The sequence below is a fragment of the Anopheles bellator genome, chromosome 2, assembly GCF_943735745.2.
Source record: "Anopheles bellator chromosome 2, idAnoBellAS_SP24_06.2, whole genome shotgun sequence".
Taxonomy (NCBI): Eukaryota; Metazoa; Arthropoda; class Insecta; order Diptera; family Culicidae; genus Anopheles; species Anopheles bellator.
In genome coordinates, this window is record NC_071286.1 from 83,206,610 (window position 1) to 83,226,003 (window position 19,394).

A 19,394-nucleotide genomic window follows, 5' to 3' on the forward strand; every position below is an offset into this window, starting at 1 on the left:
ACGTCCAGATTGCAGATGCCTCTTCTACCGATGAGAATGCTGAAAGCTCGTCTTGGCGTCGAATCCCGCTTTTGGCTGTGAAGTCGTTCAATCGCTCCCCGAGCAGCTCTAGTTCCGGTGGGGAATCATATCGTGGAATGGTGGGTGAAGCGACACGCTGAACGCCTATGCTATCATGATCCGGCACCAGGACGATGCGCTTGAATCGACAAGGACGATCGGTCGTTTTGTGTTATTTTTGGCAAAATTCCCAGGACGGTAACGGTCGCACCAAGGTATGTAAACAGATCCTAGTGTTTTGACATTTGGCATTGGCCCGCAGTTTGTTTTTGTTTTGACTCGCGTCCAATCGCAGCAAGCATTGCGTGAGTGTGGGTAACCGAAAACTTCCGAAAGGAATGGCTGTTAGTTGGATCGGTGCTTGTCGTAAAATTACACCTTCGAATCTGGCGATTGCCGTGTTTACGGTGCGGCGAGGAATGGTATCATTATTATCACAACGGTATGCAGCAAGCTCCGCATATTTTCTGCTCTCACTCTTCGCGCACTTATCGTGGCTCACTTCTCTCACCGCAGCGAGAAGCAGACCATTTTCGTTCGCTCGCCGACATCTGACACCTCACCGACGGATCAGCCGCACTCATCACCATCCTTACGCACACTCGCCTGCTCACGCACTAACGCACGCACACCGGCCCACCCTGGCGAACATTGCACCGTGTAACGTGGACCCGATTGTCCTTTTTCGAGCCAACTTCACGAACTGCACATCCTCATCGGGACGCAAATCGGTTGTCACAAATTAGCAGCGAAAGCGCTGGTGGGGCACGGTTGCTTTCACGACGTCGATTCGGTAGCTCTCACGCGTAGTTTCTCATTCATCACACCGCAAAGGGACCGTTCTTTGCTCACTCGGATCGTGGCCGTGGTGATGTGTTTGTGCGCTTCAATCGGCGGCCGTTTTGGGCAAAAGCAGAAAAAAGTAAACAACGTCCCGCAGAGCAGCTCACCAACATAACCTCACTCGGTTCGATCTAGCAATTGCTGGGTCGGGAACCGCAGTTGATTAAAGAGCAAGCCGGTCGCCCGATGGCACGCACTGCATAACTCCCGAGCTATACGGCGCGCGTCCTTTTCGGCGAGTCAGCGACAGCTGTGTCCCGTCCTGAGCACCCCGTTTACTTTGGTATTGCACTCGCGTGGCCACGACAGAGTTGCACCGAAAGAAGCGCAGATAGAACGCACGCTTCTGCAGGGGCCCAAACTCGCCAGCAGAAACTAATCGTCGTTCCGATCCGTTCGTACTCACAACACAATCACGTTTGAAGACGGCGCGTCAAAAAGCCTGGCGCGAACCAACGTCTGACGGATGGCTTGGTGGTGGTGGTGAGCGGAAGGGTTGCGCGAACTGGCGAGAACGAAAGGCACACACAGGCGAGTGAAAGAGCAAAAGCGATGAGAACCACCACCTGTGCGTTTCCCACGCACTTTTTGCGTCGGAAAAGAGAAAAGCCGACCGAAATGGCTGTGATGCCGAGTGAGAGCCGAAAACAGCCACTTTGACAGCGGACGGAAAATGAACGGGCGCGTTTATAGTCGCGGGTTGATACTCAACTCATGAACTCATGAAACTTTTTGTACTCTGCCAGTTGATCTAAGGACAGTTTACACTTTCAATTATATTTCCTTTTTATCAACGTGAATTGAAAGATGAAATAAGTTTAACTTTACACTAGAACTTGTTGTCCATTGGACAGAGAATTGTTTCTCCAGCCAGCGACAAATCCGCTCTCGATGCCGCCTCATTCAATTAACAAACGCCAGTCCTGTGGCGGACCGAGTGGGCCAAGTAAGTGGGCAATAAAAACCAATTAGGAGATCCAAATCCTACTTCCGTACTCGATGCACGAACGCGCCTAGGACAATAAGGGGGACCAAATTTAACAACTAAAATCCTATCCAGCGGAACACCACCCTCTTGGTCTGTCCGAGGACGAGCGACCAAAACCAAAGGAGAAAATATATTAAAAGAGAAGTTAAGAATCGAACTACAAAACCCGCACACACTCAACTCCGGGCGCCCGAGGAAACCGGGTCCGGAGCTATCCGGGTGCGCAAAAAAGGCGTGGGAAAATATCAATCTCCCGCACATGTGTTGCGCTCCTCCGCTCTCGCTCGCGGACGCTTATTTGTTCTTCGCTCGCTTTCCGGTCCGTCGTCTGCTGCTGACTTCGGACGGATGGATCATGTCTTGGGAGTCACGGAGGCACAAAAACCGGTCTGCCCCTCATCTCCTGGAGCTTACGAAATTCTCTGATGGAAATTACGGTTCGGTCGGGCTCGGGGGCTGCATTTCCCGTTGCACTCGTCCTCTGGGGGTGTAAATGCGCAAAAGAGCACCAGTGAACGAGAAGGATACCAAAAATACAATAAAAACCCTAAGCCCCCACAGGCGATTGTGGACAAAATTGACGATCCTCTCATGTCCCATGTCCGGTCCGCCAGCTCGTCCGGACTGGCCTTCATCAGCGAACGATGTAAATTACCCTGCGACGCTAATGGACGCCGGCAGAGTTTTCTCGTTTGCAACCGATGCGGGTTATGCGCCGGCCCTGTGTGTGGTGGTCACAGCATAACATCATCTGGATCGGGCCGCATGGCCCGCGAAATGTGCAACTTTTCTCATCGCCCATTTTGAGCATGGCCTACCGTAAACCGCGGATCCGTAGGAAAGATGCGCGCCCGGAACTGTCCTGGAACGCGGTACACGTGACGAAACCGCCGCGGTTCCGGCGCGGCAGCCCCAGAGCGTATTTGTTTACAAACAAACGCAAATGTGTCCCTTTAAAATTGCGCCATGTGGAGGTCCTCGGTGTCCGAAAGACCATTGCATTGTGTTCGACCCCTTTTTTTGTCGACTTTCTTTGTTTCTACTTCCTCCTCCAGCGCACCAGGAATCCTGGAATCGGTCTTTGTTCTACACACTCGCCTTTACCAGCCCGAGTTGTATGAGAAGACCCGACCCCCAGCCCAACGCGGGCACGCAGCGGCGAAGCGAAGGGTCTTTAATTTTTTAAAAGGAACCTTCCTTCGCCTGCTCCGGCCCTTAAATTATTTATTCATAAATACATCAACCTCTTTGGCAGCTAGTTTCCCGGACCGTTTTCTTCCCCACTCTGCGTAGGGTTCGCTTAAGAATTGACAAACACAAGAAACTGGCCGCGCGTGGGTCGTTCTGCTCGATGTCCCTCCGCGGTTTCCTTCGAACATTCCATTGTGTCTGGGTCGCAGGGCGATGGGCGCTCCGAACACACATTTTCCATTTCGATTCGCTGCCTCGGCCCCGTGGTACCGCTATCTGTTCCGACCATGACGACCTTCAGCTTCCTACGGATTTTCTTTTTCCCTCCGCCAGGAACAAGTTTCCGCGGGCCACTTCGGCGCTCTGTCTCCCTCACTCATCATACATACGTTATCCTGCGAACGCACGCTTGTCCCTTCCCTTTCCAGCGTCCGGGGCGACCAGTTGCGGGAGTTCCCACGGTTCCCACAATGTAAATTTATACGCCACGAATACTTTACGGCGCGAAGCCAGCCCGAGAACGGCCGGGAAGAAGCAATTGACGATGATGGGGCTTCTCCTGCTGACGATGACGCTGTGGTGCCCGGTTTCGATCCCGTCGGCGATATGTTGATGGTCCGTGGCTGTGGTTAATGTTGTTGTTGCTCGCTTTTCCGGCTTTAATGTGGCATCGATGATCGATCGATACGTTATTACATATGCAAAACTGCACCCTGTGCTCCCGAACGGCCGTTCCCGACTACATCCAGCGAAGGACCTTCTTCGAAAATGGACCACCCTCATTTACTCACTTCACACTGTAACTGAGAAACAATAGAATATTTTGAAAGTATCCCAATATTTTACGTCTCTGTTTCGTGAAAGACAGAGAAATTCTGTGGTCATATGAAAAATGCAAGAAAAGAAAGATTGTGGAAAATTCAATCGGGCCAAGCATATATGGGATGTTTGTTGTATAATAAATTATTATTTATGAGCAGTGAAAAATACGCTTGAGACATTCCTTTTATTAACCAGCTTCTAATCAGCAAAGGATTTTAGTATTAAACACCTCTTGGAGCTGCTGTGATTATCGATGCATCGGCATGATTCCCGATCTCGCCGCCAGTGGCTGGGTCATTGGCCATCTCCAGCTGTAGCTTTTCCAGCTCGCAATTTTCCGTCAAGTGGACGGCGGTTTGAGTACGTAACTAATACATGAAATTTCCTCCCCGATTGGCTTTTGCCCTGCTGAGCATAAGCTGTGCTCATGCATAATAAAATGCCACTCAAGCGTGCCCATGTCCCCTTGCCAGGGTCGAGGGATCCGTGCCCGGTCCCGACTTCCGGATGAGTGTTTCGATTTGCCGCGATTATTCATTTGTTATTGCAGCCCGGTTCGACTCGGTTCGGTTGCATCTGCATATTGCATTGCGGAGCTCCGGCAGTGCATCCTGTCGCCCTCGCCGAAGATTGTTTCCGGAGGCTGCTGTGGAAGCCAAATCCTTGCCTCGCCCGTAAGCATAATCGATACATCAGCTTTACACCGAGAGCAGCATCACCACCAAACCACCAATTTCACAAATTGTATGACCAAAGCATAAATCTTACAATTGAACGTTTAATGTAAATTTTGGACGTTTTATTTGTTCGTCTTTGTCGACAAACTTGATATTTTGTTTTTATTCAACGTTGTCCTTGTTGATTAGGGCAGGATTTCCCGAAATCTAAAATTATTATACATTCAGTTCCTAAAAGAACTAAACAATTTATTTACCATTGGCCCATCATATTAAAAATGATGCAACAAGTTGAAATCATCACGCAAACACGAACGGCTGCGGGTGGTTTTGCGTCCGGAATTGCACGATTCAGTGCGTTTTTCTCACGGCATTCGTCTTAAGAAAAACAAAAAGAAAAAAGGCCCAAGACAATCTTTAAGAAACCCCCTAATGAGGGGTCAGAACCGCGCTGATATGTAGGGGTGGCGTTGCGGCTCCTACTGCGGCGCTTTCTTTCTGCGCCGGGCGCAGAGATTTTCTCATACCGATACGAAAGGTCACACCTGAGGGAACACCAGAGCCAAGGGGCTTCCTTGGGGTCGCTGAAGAACAAATCGGTGTCTGCTCCCGGCGCTTCTTGAGGTGTAACTTCTTGGCCCATCGTTTCGTGATTTTCCCTCGTTCGGATCACTGTTTTTCTCCGTTTTCTTCCTGCCACTTATCGAGTGGGAAAAATCGGAAGCTAGAACCCTGGCTTTGGTCAAGGAAGTCCAAAGGTGGGGGATTCGACAATTAATAAACCCATCAATGAGAGCCCTTCCGCCGTCAGGAAATTAAAAAGAAAACAGGCCGGACGATAAAATCACACCCGTGAAGGTGGAGCGCGAGTTCTCACATTAATTACTCCTTCTTTCCTGCATTGCTTGGACACTTTGAAACTACCGTTTTCTTATGAGCGTTGAGTGAAGTCAAGAAAATGTCAAGAACTTTTTCCTTTTTAAAAGAAAGCGTTTGCTTCAGAAAGAATTCGTAGACAAACGGCAATATTTCAACACGAAACATTCAAAACCGTGATTGTTGGGCCTTCTGGCAGCCAAGGAATCTGCAATTTAGTTTTCATTGTATATTATATTACTTTCTGCACCATCTGTGTAGTCTTTTTTAAAGACGCATCGCAATTTTTAACGTTTTCTTGCCTATGTTTTGTGTCACGCTTCATGGTTTTCGTCTGTCGTGACTCTGACCACTCCAAAAACCATCTGAATAAAGTGTCCCCTTTAATTTATGTTTCGTGTTTTCGTCTGAGCGAAGGAATTTCAAACGCGCACGTAAAGCGTTCCGCTTCGTAACGACGGATTGCAACTATTCTTTTATTCTATTTATTTATTTTATTTATTATTCTCAACACATCGCTTTTATTCGAAATTCAATTTCAAAATTTCTTCCAAAATGACACAACCATTTTGTTGCAATTAATTTCAAAATAAGCAAACAGACGCAAAATTGTAAAATGTAGCAAAGTGTAAAATTGCAAGATGTAGTAAAACTCATAATTTTCAAAAATTGACGCAAAAATAACGATCTGCTTCTAGAGAAAAAAGTTTTTATGGCAATCTGATGTTTTATAGCAACCCGCTTATAACAACGCTTGTTGGACGTTCCTGCAAAGTTGTTTACTTCGCGTCTCGACTAACTTGGCTGTATTAGCCCCGTGGAAAAATTTCTTGCAACTTAATTCAAAAATTTAAAAGCACGGTTCAATATCAATGAATAAAATTATGTAGTATTAACATGGAGTGAACAAAAAGAACCCCTAAATGAAATGACGCAAGTGACTGCGTAAAGAGCTGGAAATTATTTCGACCTCAGCCCTAAACCTTGCACTTAAACCATAGCATGGAAATGAAATGGGCACCGCGAGAAGAAAATGATACTAAACGTTACATGCTACGAAGGATTGGAATTTCACGATTCTCGTTTCTTTATTTCATCACACGGCCACGACGGCGTCGGCGTTGCTGCGAAGGCAAGCCGCACAAGCACGTAACTCGGGCCAACCTCCTTTCATTCAAAACGATCATTCACCACCAAAAGCCATAATCTAATATCGGGAATATCCGGCGTAAAAATCATCGTTTTGTTTAGAAAATTAATAATAGTCCGACATAAATGACCGGAAGGAACCGCTGGCCCGGCGGCACCACGCACTCTACTCATCAACCGTCATCTTGTCGCTCGATGCTTCCGATTCCGTCGGTTCGCCCCCGGATTCGATCGGGAGTTCCAGTATTTTCGGGCCATACACCAACACGTAAGCGCAGTGCCAATCGCCGCCACCCGAGAGCTTGAGAATCGATTCCTGATCAACCGGTGACACATGGTCATCATCGAACTTGATCCAATGATCATCCTTCTGGCGTACCCAGCTCACATAGTGACCGGACGAGCTCGAGCGTCCCTGGTGCGTTAGGACGGCTTGCAGCGTATAGTAGCCACTGTTGTTGCTGCCCAGGTCTGGAAGGAGCCACAAAATGGATTGGCACTGTTTCTTTTTCATTCTATCATAACGTCAATATAGAGCTCACCATCCTCGAAGCAGTACGGCTGAGCGACAGTCTTCGGTTTCTCCTTCTCCAGTTCGGCCTTGGATTTGTTTTTGCCCTTGAGAGCGCGTTCTACCTCGGCGTTCTGCATTGCCTGAAACTTTTCCCTTACCGGGGACAACTTCTCCTGCAGTGCCGGCGTGCACAGCTCGAACGCGTCGAACTCCACCGGAAACTTGATATCCTTCAGCACCTTCGCGTTGATTCCTTCTTTGCCCTTGTACTGGAAGCGTACAAACTGCACCGTCAGATAGGCCGGCAGCCGGCTTATCAGTGACTGCGGGGCGACAGATTTGAGAACACGGAAAACGGTTAATGAAGGGACAATATTTCGCATTGGAGCGGGGATGGACACAACCCGTAGCGAAAAAAAAACCCGTAGCAAAACAGAAACGCGGACGACCAACGGCTACAAAGTAGTACAGAACAGAATTCCATATTTTATTTCGTTACATTACTTTCTTCACTTTCTCCCTCTATCGCTCTCTTTCTCTCTCTCTGTACTTTCGATATATTAAACATTACCTTTTTTCCTCTCACACACGCATACGCTTTCTTCGTTCACATTCATCTCTAATTCCTCAAGCGTTACGGATAATTCAAAAAATCTTACCAAACTAATTTTAGTATCATCATTACACGGTATTTGTGTTGTGTAAGACTACTAATGCTCTAATCCTCTCGTTTTCACCACCCGGGAAATATCTGCTCCGAAGAGAAGGTCGCAGGCAAAATTGGCGAATAGTGGCCACGCATCGTTCCCCTCCCTAGACACACCTACTGTACATACATACACACATGCACACATACAGCCTTCCGGTTCCGCAGTCAGTGAGGAAAGCGACACAATCGTCGAATTGTTTCTCGCGGATCTGTCTTAGGCAAGCAACCACAAGAAGGTCCCTCGTTGAACTACTCTCCGCATATTACTACAAAAAGTCTAATAGAGCATTCTATACGACTAACTGACTGCTGCCTCTGTTCCATTCGGATCTGAACCTGTGGCTTGTTGTTAGCTCAAACCGTGTCTGATACTGCATCGAGTCTCTGGGATACCACCTATTTACAAGCTTATCGGAGAGCTATCTTAAAAATATACACAATATCTTAGGACCGATCGCGCAATGTTTGGTTGTGTCGGTTTCGGGAACGAAAACGGGGACCCAACGATCATCTCCGATCGCTACATCGCTTCGTATCACTTGGTTCTAGCCGTTATTGTTAATCGTTGTTTTGGCCCTTTGCATTTGCTCTTATGTACTTTCCCTCCATTGCCATAGAACTAAATAGTCTAATAGGGCGTGAAGAACCAAGTAGTGATCCTTTCTGACTTCGAGAGTTTGTTTGTTAAATGTGGAAATTTTGTTAAAAATAAATTAAAAAAATTCTGCATTATTTGCTTAATCGCAACCCGGTGAGTCGATCGGTAAGTTCTATGATCGACTTAAGATCATTAATTTGTTAGTGAATTATGAGAAAACAAAAAAATTATGGAATTGAAAATCAAAATTTTGAAAAATTACAAAAAATTATAAAAAATATGAAAAACAATAATTTCATGTAAAATTGTATGAATTCGAAGCTTCCGCATCACTGATCCCGCACATTTTATGGGGACCCAATGTTGGGCGAGAGACAGCCTATGATCGTAAACGGACCTGTGCTAACGACGGGCCACAACAAAATTCTATACCTTCCTCCGTTTGATCGAGTTTCTGCACAAACGGGATTTGAATTGCCCTAAGAAGTCGTGCTGGATGGATGATCCCTGCATTCCTTTGGGTGTCCCGGTATTTCAAAAAGTCTTGTATTTACATCTTACATTTTGGAATCCTTACAAATAATGAAGATATTCATAATAATGAAAAATGACTGAATAAACTTTCGTGTTTCCAAAGAAAGGATTCTTTGGGCACTCTTCCAGGTTTTAGTACATTGATGGGATCCTCACGTGGGATTGCTTCGTTGCTTAGGACCAATACTTCAAAAGAACCGAATCACGGTGACGGGGAAAACACAATGCCCAATTCTGACTACTTCTTCGCGAGCGACAGACCCTTCATCGTGCGGCGCAAGTCCATCTCCCATCTCCTCCACTCTTATGAAAGCTTTAGACCGAGTACATTAACTTAAAACAAAATACTTCTGATAGGTGTTCGTTCCCTGCGCTTTTCTCGTATTAATTGCATCTCATCTAAAAAGCGTAAAAAACGTATCGCTACCTCTTATCCTGAGCATTCGAGCCGCGGTCCTTAATCCGGCTGTCTGACCTAAAAGCTACTACATTCGGGGTCAGTGTATCGCTCGCTCTCGTCCCTTCTGCGAACGCTGGAGCTCCTTTTTATGGCAATAAGAATTGAATGGATGATTGATTGGAAAAGTAAACAAAACTGGAGAGTACAAACGGAATAAAGCAACCGGAAATGCATCGTATTGCATTGATCTCTGTGCTTTGTTGGTCCATGCGTACGGTCTCCATGACTCGCTTCCCCCTTTCTCTCGCTCTCTTTATGGTATCACAGGACGAACATCATCGCCGGGCACTGTCCGTCCGCCCGCCGCGCCTAAAATTCCAGCCCTCCTGTCCCTTAATCCGTGTAGATGATGTACTGATTGGCGTCATTCTCGATCTCCACCGCTTCCATCTTCACGTACGACGATGGCCCTAGCAACGCGTGGTGCGGCGAGGACGCCGCCGCCGCTTGCTGCTGCTGATGGTGCAGGTGGCTGTTGTTGCTGTTGCTGTTACTGCTACTGTTCCGACTGCTGCCGCCACCGCCGCCATTGTTGCGCTTCGCTTTCGCGTGCGTGAGGATGTGAGATTTGAGGTTGGTCGATTGGGCAAACTTTTTGTTGCACCCATCGAACGGGCAGACGTACGGCCGATCGCCGGTGTGTATCCGGACGTGCGTCCGCAGGTTGAAGTCGAGCGAAAACCGCTTCCCGCAGCCCTCGAACGTGCACTGGAATGGTTTCTCGCCCGTATGCACCAGCTGGTGGCGCTTCAGTTTCGAGCTTTCCACAAACGATTTGCCGCACTCCGCGCACACGTGCACCCGCGGACCGTGCGTGTGCAGGTGCTTGCGCATGGCTGAATTGTCGCGAAACATTTTGTTGCACCCTTTGTGCGGGCAGGCAATGTTGCGTTCGGTTAGATCCGACGAGGAATTGCCACTGGTGCTCCTGGCATCGCCAACAGCGCCCAGCGCCAAATCTGATGCCGATAGGTTGCTCGAGTTGAGTCCGGCAGACGGAGAGGACAGCAGCTTTCCGCTGCTCGAGCCTTTCGTTTTGTGCGCTGGGCGGGCGAATTCGGACAGTTGCTTCGCATCGGAAAGATCGATCCCCGGTATGCAGTCGGACTTTTTGCCCGTCCCGCCCGTCATGTACTCGGTGTAGTCTGGGTCCGGTTCCGGGTTCGAGCCATCGTCATCGTCCGTGCCAGAGGCCCACATCGTCACGCTAAACTCGCCTTCCATCGTCTTGATCTGCACCTGTTTCTGCTCCCAGCGGCGCCGCTTCGTACTCACTTCCAGCTGCTCGACCGCGGTCAGGCCTTGGTGTAGACTGTGCCGACTGTGGTGGTTACTGTGGTTGTTGCCATCGTTCGCCCGAATCCGGTTGCCCATACCGAACGTGCTGCGCGGTTGTTTGAGGGATTTCCGCTTTCGCGACGATGGTCCCGGCGTCGACTCGATGTAGATCTCGTTCTCCAAGTTAATGTCACTGTAAACACACATCGGATCTCCGGACGAGTCGAGAACCTCTTCGTGCGTCTGCATGTCCGCCTCGTGGTGCATCATTTCCTCGTCATCGTCCGGGTGCATCCGATGATGCATCAGCGAACCCTCCGTTTCGCAGGTCACCTCCTCGTAATGGGCATCCCCGACGCCCACCTCGTACTGATCGTAGTCGATGCTGGCCCCGAACCCGCTGCTATCGACGACCTCGACCATTCCTGCGTCCGGTATCTCCACCTCACACATTATATCCTGATGCGAGGACATCCCGACCGCCTCGTCGTTGCCGGCACGGAACAACGGTCTGGGTGGCTTGTCTTCGTAACTCCAGCTTCCACGTCCTTGTAAGGTCTCTTCCGCCGCGTCCGACTCTGGGGTGCTGCAGGCGAATCGGATAGGATCAAGTCGCTTCCTGGGGCTGCGGCGCTTACGCTTACCCTTTTCACTCGTGTGTTGTTCCTCGCCCGATGGCTTTCACAGGCACCAACACACCACCAGCAAAAGGCCACTGTACGCGCGCAACGTACACACCACTACCGAGAAGGGAGCAGGGACATAGGGAAAAGGAACCCTCCGCCACACAACGGCTGCCACGGCGGAAGGCAGGTTACGCTTGAGTCCTTCCTTCCTTTTTTATCATCGACGACAGCTGGCTCTCGCTTTTCCTTTGTGAGCCGCAACGTGCGTCGATGTGTATGTGCGCGTGAGTGGCCACTCTCGTCGCAGGCGATATAAGTTTGTGTTAGGGGTTGCTTCCTTTGACGGCGTTTCGAAACGGGCCCTCAACTTTCGCGCACTTGCACCACGGTTTGTTAGGTTGGCGAAAGTCCTGCGGCTTCGATGCTGCGAACCGAGCTTTGTGCAATATTTGGCTCGGCAATTCCGGCGAAATCCTTGCACAACACAAACAAAGCTCCCGCAGGTTGCTGCGATGTTAACTAACGCATGCCTTTTCTTTCTCGAATCGTTTAGAACGTTTCGGGCCGTCGCTGACTACACGCACACACTGGCCGTGGATTTGCAAAGATCCGGCGCCCGGAGAAGCGCACTTTGCGCGAACTTTTACGCGTGTGTTGTGATGTTTGGAGTGCCGCTTTGATTGTGCCTTTCGCAAGCTGTACTTTTTATTGTTCCTTTATTTCCACTGGCAGATCCTGCTGCGCTGATACGGCTCTTGCGCTAAGCTCGCGAAATAAACACTCCGTTCCAACGAGACCACTTGTCCCCGCCGCCGCTTACGCCGCCGTCCTGCTCTTATCGAAGCGACCACCAAAAAGGGGGGAAACTGTGGCGAATTTACGGTCACTTCAGAACACTTCCACAACGCCTGTCTCTTTTGCTCGCATGCTCTCGCTCGCTCCCACGGTCCTACTGTTCGATACGGTTCACTTCGATTTTCTTTAATGTGCCCTTCCGGAATAATTACGCATCGCACGAAACCGCTGCCAACGCCCAACCGTGGCCAACTGCAAACGCAACCGAATGTGAACACTGTTCCCGATGTCCGCGTACGCCAATTCGTCACAAATTCGTCCAAAAAATTTCACGTTCTCAAAATAAAGATGTCTGCCATGAGGATAGAATTTGTTCCTCGCTCACGGAACCCGCAGTACGATGAGTGCGAACGGACGGGGAAACTAACAAATATGGCGTCCGTTTCGAGCGGGCGAAACCGGTCGAATAGCGCAAGCAGAAGTAGTGAGAACGAGATGAAATACAAAAGAGCGTGCCAAAGAGCGAGGCGACAATCGTGACTTCGTTCCGGAAAACTGCTCGAATGAGCATTTCGAGCCAACGGCAGCGACTCCGTGGGGAAAACTGCATTTGTACATTTTGCTCATTGTTCAGATCAATGAGTCAGCGATCCTGAAATGTCAGACAGCTCTGCAGCACTCGCTTTCGCCGCAATCATATCTAGAACTTGCGTTCGAACTGGACGATGTATTTTATTTGCAAAAACACCAATCCGCAGGTGTTCGTTTATCAACGGTAGACACCGGCGCCGAAAAAACTACGAGCCCATTTCGCCCCTCGAGTCTAGTGCCGTCTCATTCTTACGCCGTTCTTGCCCAATTTCGAATCCGCAAGGCGATCGGCAATTGCACATTCGCGTTCGAAATCAATATGGCTACATGTGTTGAATGGGACATCCCCACACTTCCCTACCCGAGGAGGGGCAATGTTTTTAATGTTGATAATTTTTAAATTTCAAGGATATTCGTTCTCAAAGAACTATCCTAATGCAGTGGGTGCACTCCCGCATCGAACGCGATTGCAGTTGGCATTGCAACAAGCGATTTTCATCGCGAATTTTAAATATGCCGGATCGACCCCGGCTTCGCCCTTTCGCTGTAAGGTTTGTTTGTTTGCATGCACAGCCAGCAATGGCCGGGCCAATGTTTGCTGGTGTGCGTGTGCCGATTGGCCAGCAATTGTTTGCCCCAAAACATAACCAAAACAAGCCCTCATTTCGAACTCGAAACTTCGCCTGTATTAATATGAAGGTTCAAACGGAAATATTCCGTTTTTCTGACTGAAAGCAAAATCTTGACAAGCAATTTCAAAGAGCCGCAATTTGGTTTTACTTACCGATTTCGAGTACACAGCATCACGCCCGAGCGTTGAGGACAATTTGGTTAACTGTTCCTTAAGTCGCTGTAGAGAACAATAAAACGGAGCATGACGCATAAGCAGACACTGGCTGGCCATTACACGTACCAATCGCAATCCCGAGTGCATGTACTTGACCTCGGTGGAGATGAAACAGCTGAGCTGGAGAAAGTTTTCCTTCGATTTGCTCGTCGGCTCGTTTTCCGCTTCGGTGCACTTCATCTCGACATCGAACGTGCCTCCGAACCACTGGTCGATGAAAGAGCTACAATATAAGATCGTTATTTGAACGGTAGTCCGTGGTCATCGCGTGCCGCAAATCTCTTTACCTATGCTTCAACGACTGTTCATTCGTACTCTTCTGGGCCGGTAGCTTTTGCTGTAACATTTTCAACACCTCCGACCAGCACTCGTTCGCGTCCTGCTGCCGATAGGCGCCGTTCTCGCCGGTTTGTGCAAAGTTCGGAAAGGCAACGTGCAGCCGTTGCAGGAACAGCACCGGCGTAATGGTGTCGCTTCGCTCCATCTCTTCGAACAGGCTTTTCATCGACAGCGTGATGGCTTGCGGAAACTCTAGCGAACTCGCTCCCGTCGCTGGGCCGCTCAGTTCCTCCTTGTAGTCTTTCAGTGCAGCCCGCAACTCACGTACCGATCTCAGACATTGCAGTGTTGCATTCATGTAACAGGTATTACCAAGATTCACCAGACCAGCCGGTAGTTCAAGCTGCGCAAAGGAATTTTAATAAGACTCTGCATTCTTAGTGAGTGACGTTGGCTTACCGCAGTCGCCAGCTCACTCTCGTTCATATCTTCGACGAATTTCGGTTTCTCTACCGGTTCCAGCGGAACCGCTTCTTGCGTGCCCAGCAACAATAGCGTAGCACCCTGCAACAGAGATCACATTAAAGAGGTCTACGCTCGCGGAATCCTGGCCTTCCGCACTTACGCTCTTGATGGGCATGTTCCACTCTTCATCCTTCAGGTTGATCCCTTTACAGAGCACTTTCTGTCGTTCCGGCTGCACACCGGTCAGGGTGAACAGTTGGGCTTTGAATAGGATCGGTTCTTCGTCCGTGTTGACTTCGACGTTTTTGAAACATTCCTTGCCCCATTTCACGTTGACTGCAAAGGGAGAAACAAAAAGTGAATGGTGACGGCAATTGAAAAAGTGCCGAGTCATTACTGGTGTATGCGCTCAAGTCTCTGCGTGTTAGGAAAATCACGGAGCACTACAGAGTTGACCAACATAATCTTTCTCTGTTTTGGACACGCTTTTCCGACAAATGCCTTTGATAACGAAACAAACTTCATAGCGTGCCCTAACCTCGAAAGGGCGATGAACTGGCAGTGGCTAAGCGAACGGGCTCGGACTGCTCACCTGTGTAAGACGGCATCTCAATAAATTACGGTTCTGGTAGATGTTTGATGCAGAGCGAAACAGCGAACACGCTTTGAAGAAATTCTACTGCTTAATCCTGGCAAACTAGTTTATTCACGACAAATATTTTCGCTGACACATTGATTGTCTTGGAGAAAACAAAGATGACATTCGTTAGCTTTCCTTTTTCTTATTCTTTTCTTTTCCGTAACGTAACGTAACGTAAACAAACTTCGATTGACAGACAATTCAGCATTATTCAGCAGTAATATTTATCAGAAATTGAACCTTTAGGAAAAGTTTAACTTATTGTATCGCAAATTTGCCGTAATATTGGTAATAGTGGAAAAAATAATAAAACTATTGCATAGAGAACATCATGAACATTAACGTTTCATACTGGGGCGCCAGACGAAGCGCAAATCGAACCGCAAAAACGTTCGATCCTTAACGCTTGGTGTGCAGCAAAAATATAGAACCGAAATTCCGTGTTTACATTCGTGTTTTTGGTCCGAGAAAACAGGAATAGAAGAGAAATAAATTGATTTCTGAATATTTTTTCTGTTCTTTTAGATTTTGTTGCTGCAAATAAGAGCTTACATAGGTACAATTTATCCATTACCATTTGGAATTTATCAGAAATGTCAGAGCGCTTATTTGCGCTTCATGTGGTAGGGCAGATTTGTTATTAGGAGTTGAAGAGAAGTGGTTTGATTTTATCCGATCTGATGCAGAAAACATCGTAAGTATCCGGTATCGGTTGCTAAGAATTTCATCTAAATGCGTCGTAGTATGCTGTGCACTGAGCGAAGAAGAATAAAGAAGATCTTCTGCAAGAGAGACTGGCCCAGAAATTGATTGGCAATATTCGCGAAAGTTGCAGTAACACCACGCAGATTAGATGTGTGTCACGGGCCGTATCGATTGCTGCGCTAGTTTACAACAACCGCATCGCTACCTGCTCACTGTGGAAACGTAACCATTTACGCTCCGGAACCGAAGCTCACGCCGACTACACATTCCTTTAGTTTCGTGAGAAATCAAAAGCGGCACCATGAATTCCTTTCTGCGCGGATCGATGAACTACGTCTGGTGCACGACCAGCGTGCTGGGCAAGGGTGCGACCGGGGCCGTCTTCCAGGGTGTGAACAAGCACAACGGGGAACCGGTGGCGGTGAAAACGTTCAACCAGCTGAGTCATATGCGGCCACCGGATGTGCAGCTGCGCGAATTTGAGGTACTACGAAAAGTGAAGCATAATAACATCGTAAAGCTGCTCGACATCGAGGACGACCAGGAAGGCCGCGGCAAGGTGATCGTGATGGAGCTGTGCACGGGGGGAAGTTTGTTCAACATTCTGGACGACCCGGAAAACACTTACGGATTACCTCAGCGCGAGTTTCTGCTCGTGCTGGAGCATCTGTCGGCGGGGATGAAGCATCTCCGCGACAATAACCTGGTGCACCGCGATCTGAAACCGGGAAACATCATGAAGTACATCTCGGAGGATGGGCAAACGATCTACAAACTGACGGATTTCGGGGCGGCCCGTGAACTGGAGGAAAACCAGCAGTTCGTGTCACTGTACGGCACGGAAGAGTACCTGCACCCGGATATGTACGAACGGGCAGTACTGCGCAAATCGATCAATCGAAGCTTTACGGCCAACGTGGACCTGTGGTCGATTGGGGTCACGCTGTACCACGTGGCGACGGGCAATCTACCATTCCGGCCGTACGGTGGTCGGAAGAATAAGGAAACGATGCACCACATCACCACGAAGAAGGCTCCGGGTGTCATTTCCGGGACGCAGACGAGCGAAAATGGACCGATTGAGTGGTCGAAGCAGTTGCCGCCACATTGCCAACTGAAGGCGGGCCTAAAGTACCTGGTCACGCCACTGTTGGCCGGACTGCTGGAGGAAAGCCAAACGCGCATGTGGTCATTCGATAAGTTCTTTGTAGAGGTGCAAAACATTCTCAACAAAACGGTGCTGCACATTTTCTACGTTAACCGGGCCGTATCGATCGAGGTGTACCTGGAACCGGAACAATCCTTCGTGCACCTGAGGGAGCACATTCTGGCGCAAACGGACGTACCTCACGCTTCGCAGTTGCTGTTGCTCGACAACGAGCTATTCGAGGTGAAGGTGGGCTCCAACACGAGCGGTAAGTGGAAACTGAGGGATGAATGACTTGCCGGCCGCACTACTGTAAAGATCCTTTCAACAGCTCGCGGCTATCCGCCAACCGAGGCAATCAGTCCGGTGATGCTGTTCAATACCGAAAACTACAACGTTATCCTACCGACCGAGTGGGATCTGCCCAAGTTTCCGACCTTCCCGAACGGCGTTTCGGTAGAGAACGATGCGAGCTTGGCCAAGGTGGCCTGCAGTGTGGGACATGAGTGCAAACGGCGCATCGAAAACTTTTCGCTGCTCGATGCTCTGATGAACAAGGCGGTACTACAATCATCCGGATTCCTAAGCGGTCTGCTGGAAAAGCTACTAAAGTACGTACGCGTTGAAACTACAAGTTGGGTCAGTTCAAATTTTACGATCTTTATTGTCTTCACAGACGAACGCAACACCTGGAAGAAATCCAACGAGTGATCTACGAACTGGCCAAAATGTTTGAAGTTGCTGCGACGAATGTAATTATAACACAACATTGTTTGATAAATGATAATATTTCTCGATTGTGAGTCACACCACAAGTAGTTTTGAAAGCCATAACACATTAATCTGCCATTATCTTATCTTTTGCGATGGTTTGTGCCTTGCGCTAGTATCCAGCTAGATTGTCAATAGCTGCCTAGGTAATCTTGTTTTAAAACTAGGCTTTAATCCTTCAATTCTTTTCCGCTTCAGCACGAAACGTACCAAAAAGCGGCGGGGTCTATTCTGGCAAACTACAAGATAAAAAAATCCGACTACCAGACCGTGTCCGAACCGATCCAGCAGCTTCACGCGCGCTTCGTCAAGGAAGAGACGCTGGTGCGCGAGTGGAACTCCGGCTACCGGGGGCTGCGGACACCGAACAAGAACCGTGACAGTGAGAAGTCGAAGTCGCTCGTCGATCGCTTGCGCGATTCATGGCAGCATCTGCTCCGGGACCGGGCGACCCGTTCGCTCACCTACAACGACGAACAGTTTCACGTGCTGGAGAAGGTGAAAATCACCGAAACGGGCAAACGGCTAAAGGCGCTGCTGAACGATGCAGTTCGGCAGGCGGTCGAGCAGGAGGCCGAGTGCTTGGCGGACTGGTACAAGAAAGCACAAACCATCTTCCTGCAGGCCAAGTTCCTACACAACGACGTCGGGGCGAACATGGACGCGTTCTACGATATACGCGATCAACTGCTGCAGCACCGGGAGGACCTGAAAGAGGACATCAGCACCGACGGCGAGGTATCAACGCTTGCCAGCAAACCGATGCCGGCCACGATGGGACCGTCGCCGGAAGGGACCGATGCCACGGTGGATAAGAGTCAGTTGACGCGCAAAAACCAATATAGACTGTTGTGCTACACGGTAAGTAGCTGCGCTGCGGACCAACCGTTGATTGTGTCCTCTGTAACGAATTCGATCTCATCCCTGTTGAACAGCATTTGTGTAGCCAGTTGAAAAACACCAACACCATTGTGCAGGAAAGCGGCGAGCTTTTGCACGCAATACAAGGGCTCCTAGCGGAAGCCGGCGAATGACACGGGACACGCAGCAAAGTTTGGCGATAGCTGTGATGTTCCGATATAACCTGCGATGATAGCATAAGCTGATTCTATTAGACTAAGGTTTATTCGATTATTTGTCCGTATGTATTCCCCGCTCTTGCGGTGCCGTGTTGGTCCCGGAATCGGCAGATGTATTTTCGTTTTAAACTAAATAAATCATTTTGTATTTTACATCAATGACTGTTTCGAAAGGAGTTCCGTGTTCAGTGAAGACACAAACCATGGCGTCGCCATTTTCTGATGTGAGCTGCGTACTTTGCCTCGCAAACCGTACTCAGCCAGGATTTGAAACTGTCGCAAAGCTAGAAAATTAAGATCCTTGAAAAGGATAGGAGACGATTAAATTTGGTGCAGTTCTCTTCGATCGTGATGCCTGATGCACAATAATTGCAGAATCTATGTTGTCACTTTGTTCGCTTAGGTAAGGCAATTCCTCTAACGTTTATAAACTATTCGTACTTTCACACCTGTGTAAAATATCGACTTATTAAACGTTTTTCTTGCGTCCTTCAACCATATGCACGATTCAGAGAGAGCATAGGAGAGAGCAGACTCCGGGAACAACAGCTGGCCAACAACCATTAAGGATATTGATTTTTCGAACTCTTTTCCGCTTCAGTCAAAATAGCGGCAACAAAAGCGTGATCGGCCACTCAAAATCTATGCAAAAAATGCTCTCAACAAAGGTGCAATCTTTTCGACCTATTTTCCCGCTTGCCGGCAGGTGGGTTTTGCCGATTTCGGGCCCCCGTAACTCAATTTCCACGG

The 19,394-nt window shown here is 48.8% G+C and overlaps 3 protein-coding genes across 3 annotated transcripts; 1 reads left to right on the forward strand and 2 right to left on the reverse strand.

The window, feature by feature from the left end:
• Positions 1–6,542: 6,542 nt before the first annotated feature.
• Positions 6,543–15,027, reverse strand: LOC131211239 (ubiquitin carboxyl-terminal hydrolase 14). The gene is made up of 8 exons (XM_058204641.1): positions 14,895–15,027; positions 14,463–14,638; positions 14,297–14,401; positions 13,846–14,240; positions 13,625–13,781; positions 13,496–13,561; positions 7,149–7,443; positions 6,543–7,077 (listed from the first exon to the last, which is right to left on the reverse strand). Exons 1-8 carry the CDS (start codon positions 14,908–14,910, stop codon positions 6,773–6,775), a joined length of 1,515 nt encoding a protein of 504 aa, XP_058060624.1. The 5' UTR covers positions 14,911–15,027; the 3' UTR covers positions 6,543–6,772.
• LOC131211240 (transcriptional repressor protein YY1-like) lies at positions 7,631–11,469 on the reverse strand. The gene is made up of 2 exons (XM_058204642.1): positions 11,344–11,469; positions 7,631–11,285 (listed from the first exon to the last, which is right to left on the reverse strand). Exon 2 carries the CDS (start codon positions 11,171–11,173, stop codon positions 9,755–9,757), a length of 1,419 nt encoding a protein of 472 aa, XP_058060625.1. The 5' UTR covers positions 11,174–11,285; positions 11,344–11,469; the 3' UTR covers positions 7,631–9,754.
• Positions 15,028–15,759: 732 nt separating the features above from the next.
• LOC131209104 (inhibitor of nuclear factor kappa-B kinase subunit epsilon) lies at positions 15,760–18,747 on the forward strand. Its single transcript, XM_058202091.1, has 5 exons — positions 15,760–17,062; positions 17,126–17,405; positions 17,471–17,546; positions 17,764–18,426; positions 18,501–18,747. The coding sequence occupies exons 1-5, from the start codon at positions 15,949–15,951 to the stop codon at positions 18,597–18,599; spliced, it is 2,232 nt and encodes a 743-aa protein (XP_058058074.1). The 5' UTR covers positions 15,760–15,948; the 3' UTR covers positions 18,600–18,747.
• Positions 18,748–19,394: the final 647 nt, after the last annotated feature.

Bases quoted from the DNA above. Each gene is read 5' to 3' on its own strand.
- LOC131209104 (XM_058202091.1), top strand. From the start codon at position 15,949: ATGAATTCCTTTCTGCGCGGATCGATGAACTACGTCTGGTGCACGACC. The intron at 17,063-17,125 runs GTAAGTGGAAAC...TCCTTTCAACAG, and splicing joins GGTGGGCTCCAACACGAGCG to CTCGCGGCTATCCGCCAACC. The intron at 17,547-17,763 runs GTAATTATAACA...TTTCCGCTTCAG, and splicing joins TTGAAGTTGCTGCGACGAAT to CACGAAACGTACCAAAAAGC.
- LOC131211239 (XM_058204641.1), bottom strand. The intron at 13,562-13,624 runs GTACGTGTAATG...TGTTCTCTACAG, and splicing joins TGCACTCGGGATTGCGATTG to CGACTTAAGGAACAGTTAAC. The intron at 7,444-13,495 runs GTAAGTAAAACC...GTCGCCCCGCAG, and splicing joins ATGCTGTGTACTCGAAATCG to TCACTGATAAGCCGGCTGCC.
- LOC131211240 (XM_058204642.1), bottom strand. From the start codon at position 11,173: ATGTCCTCGCATCAGGATATAATGTGTGAGGTGGAGATACCGGACGCA.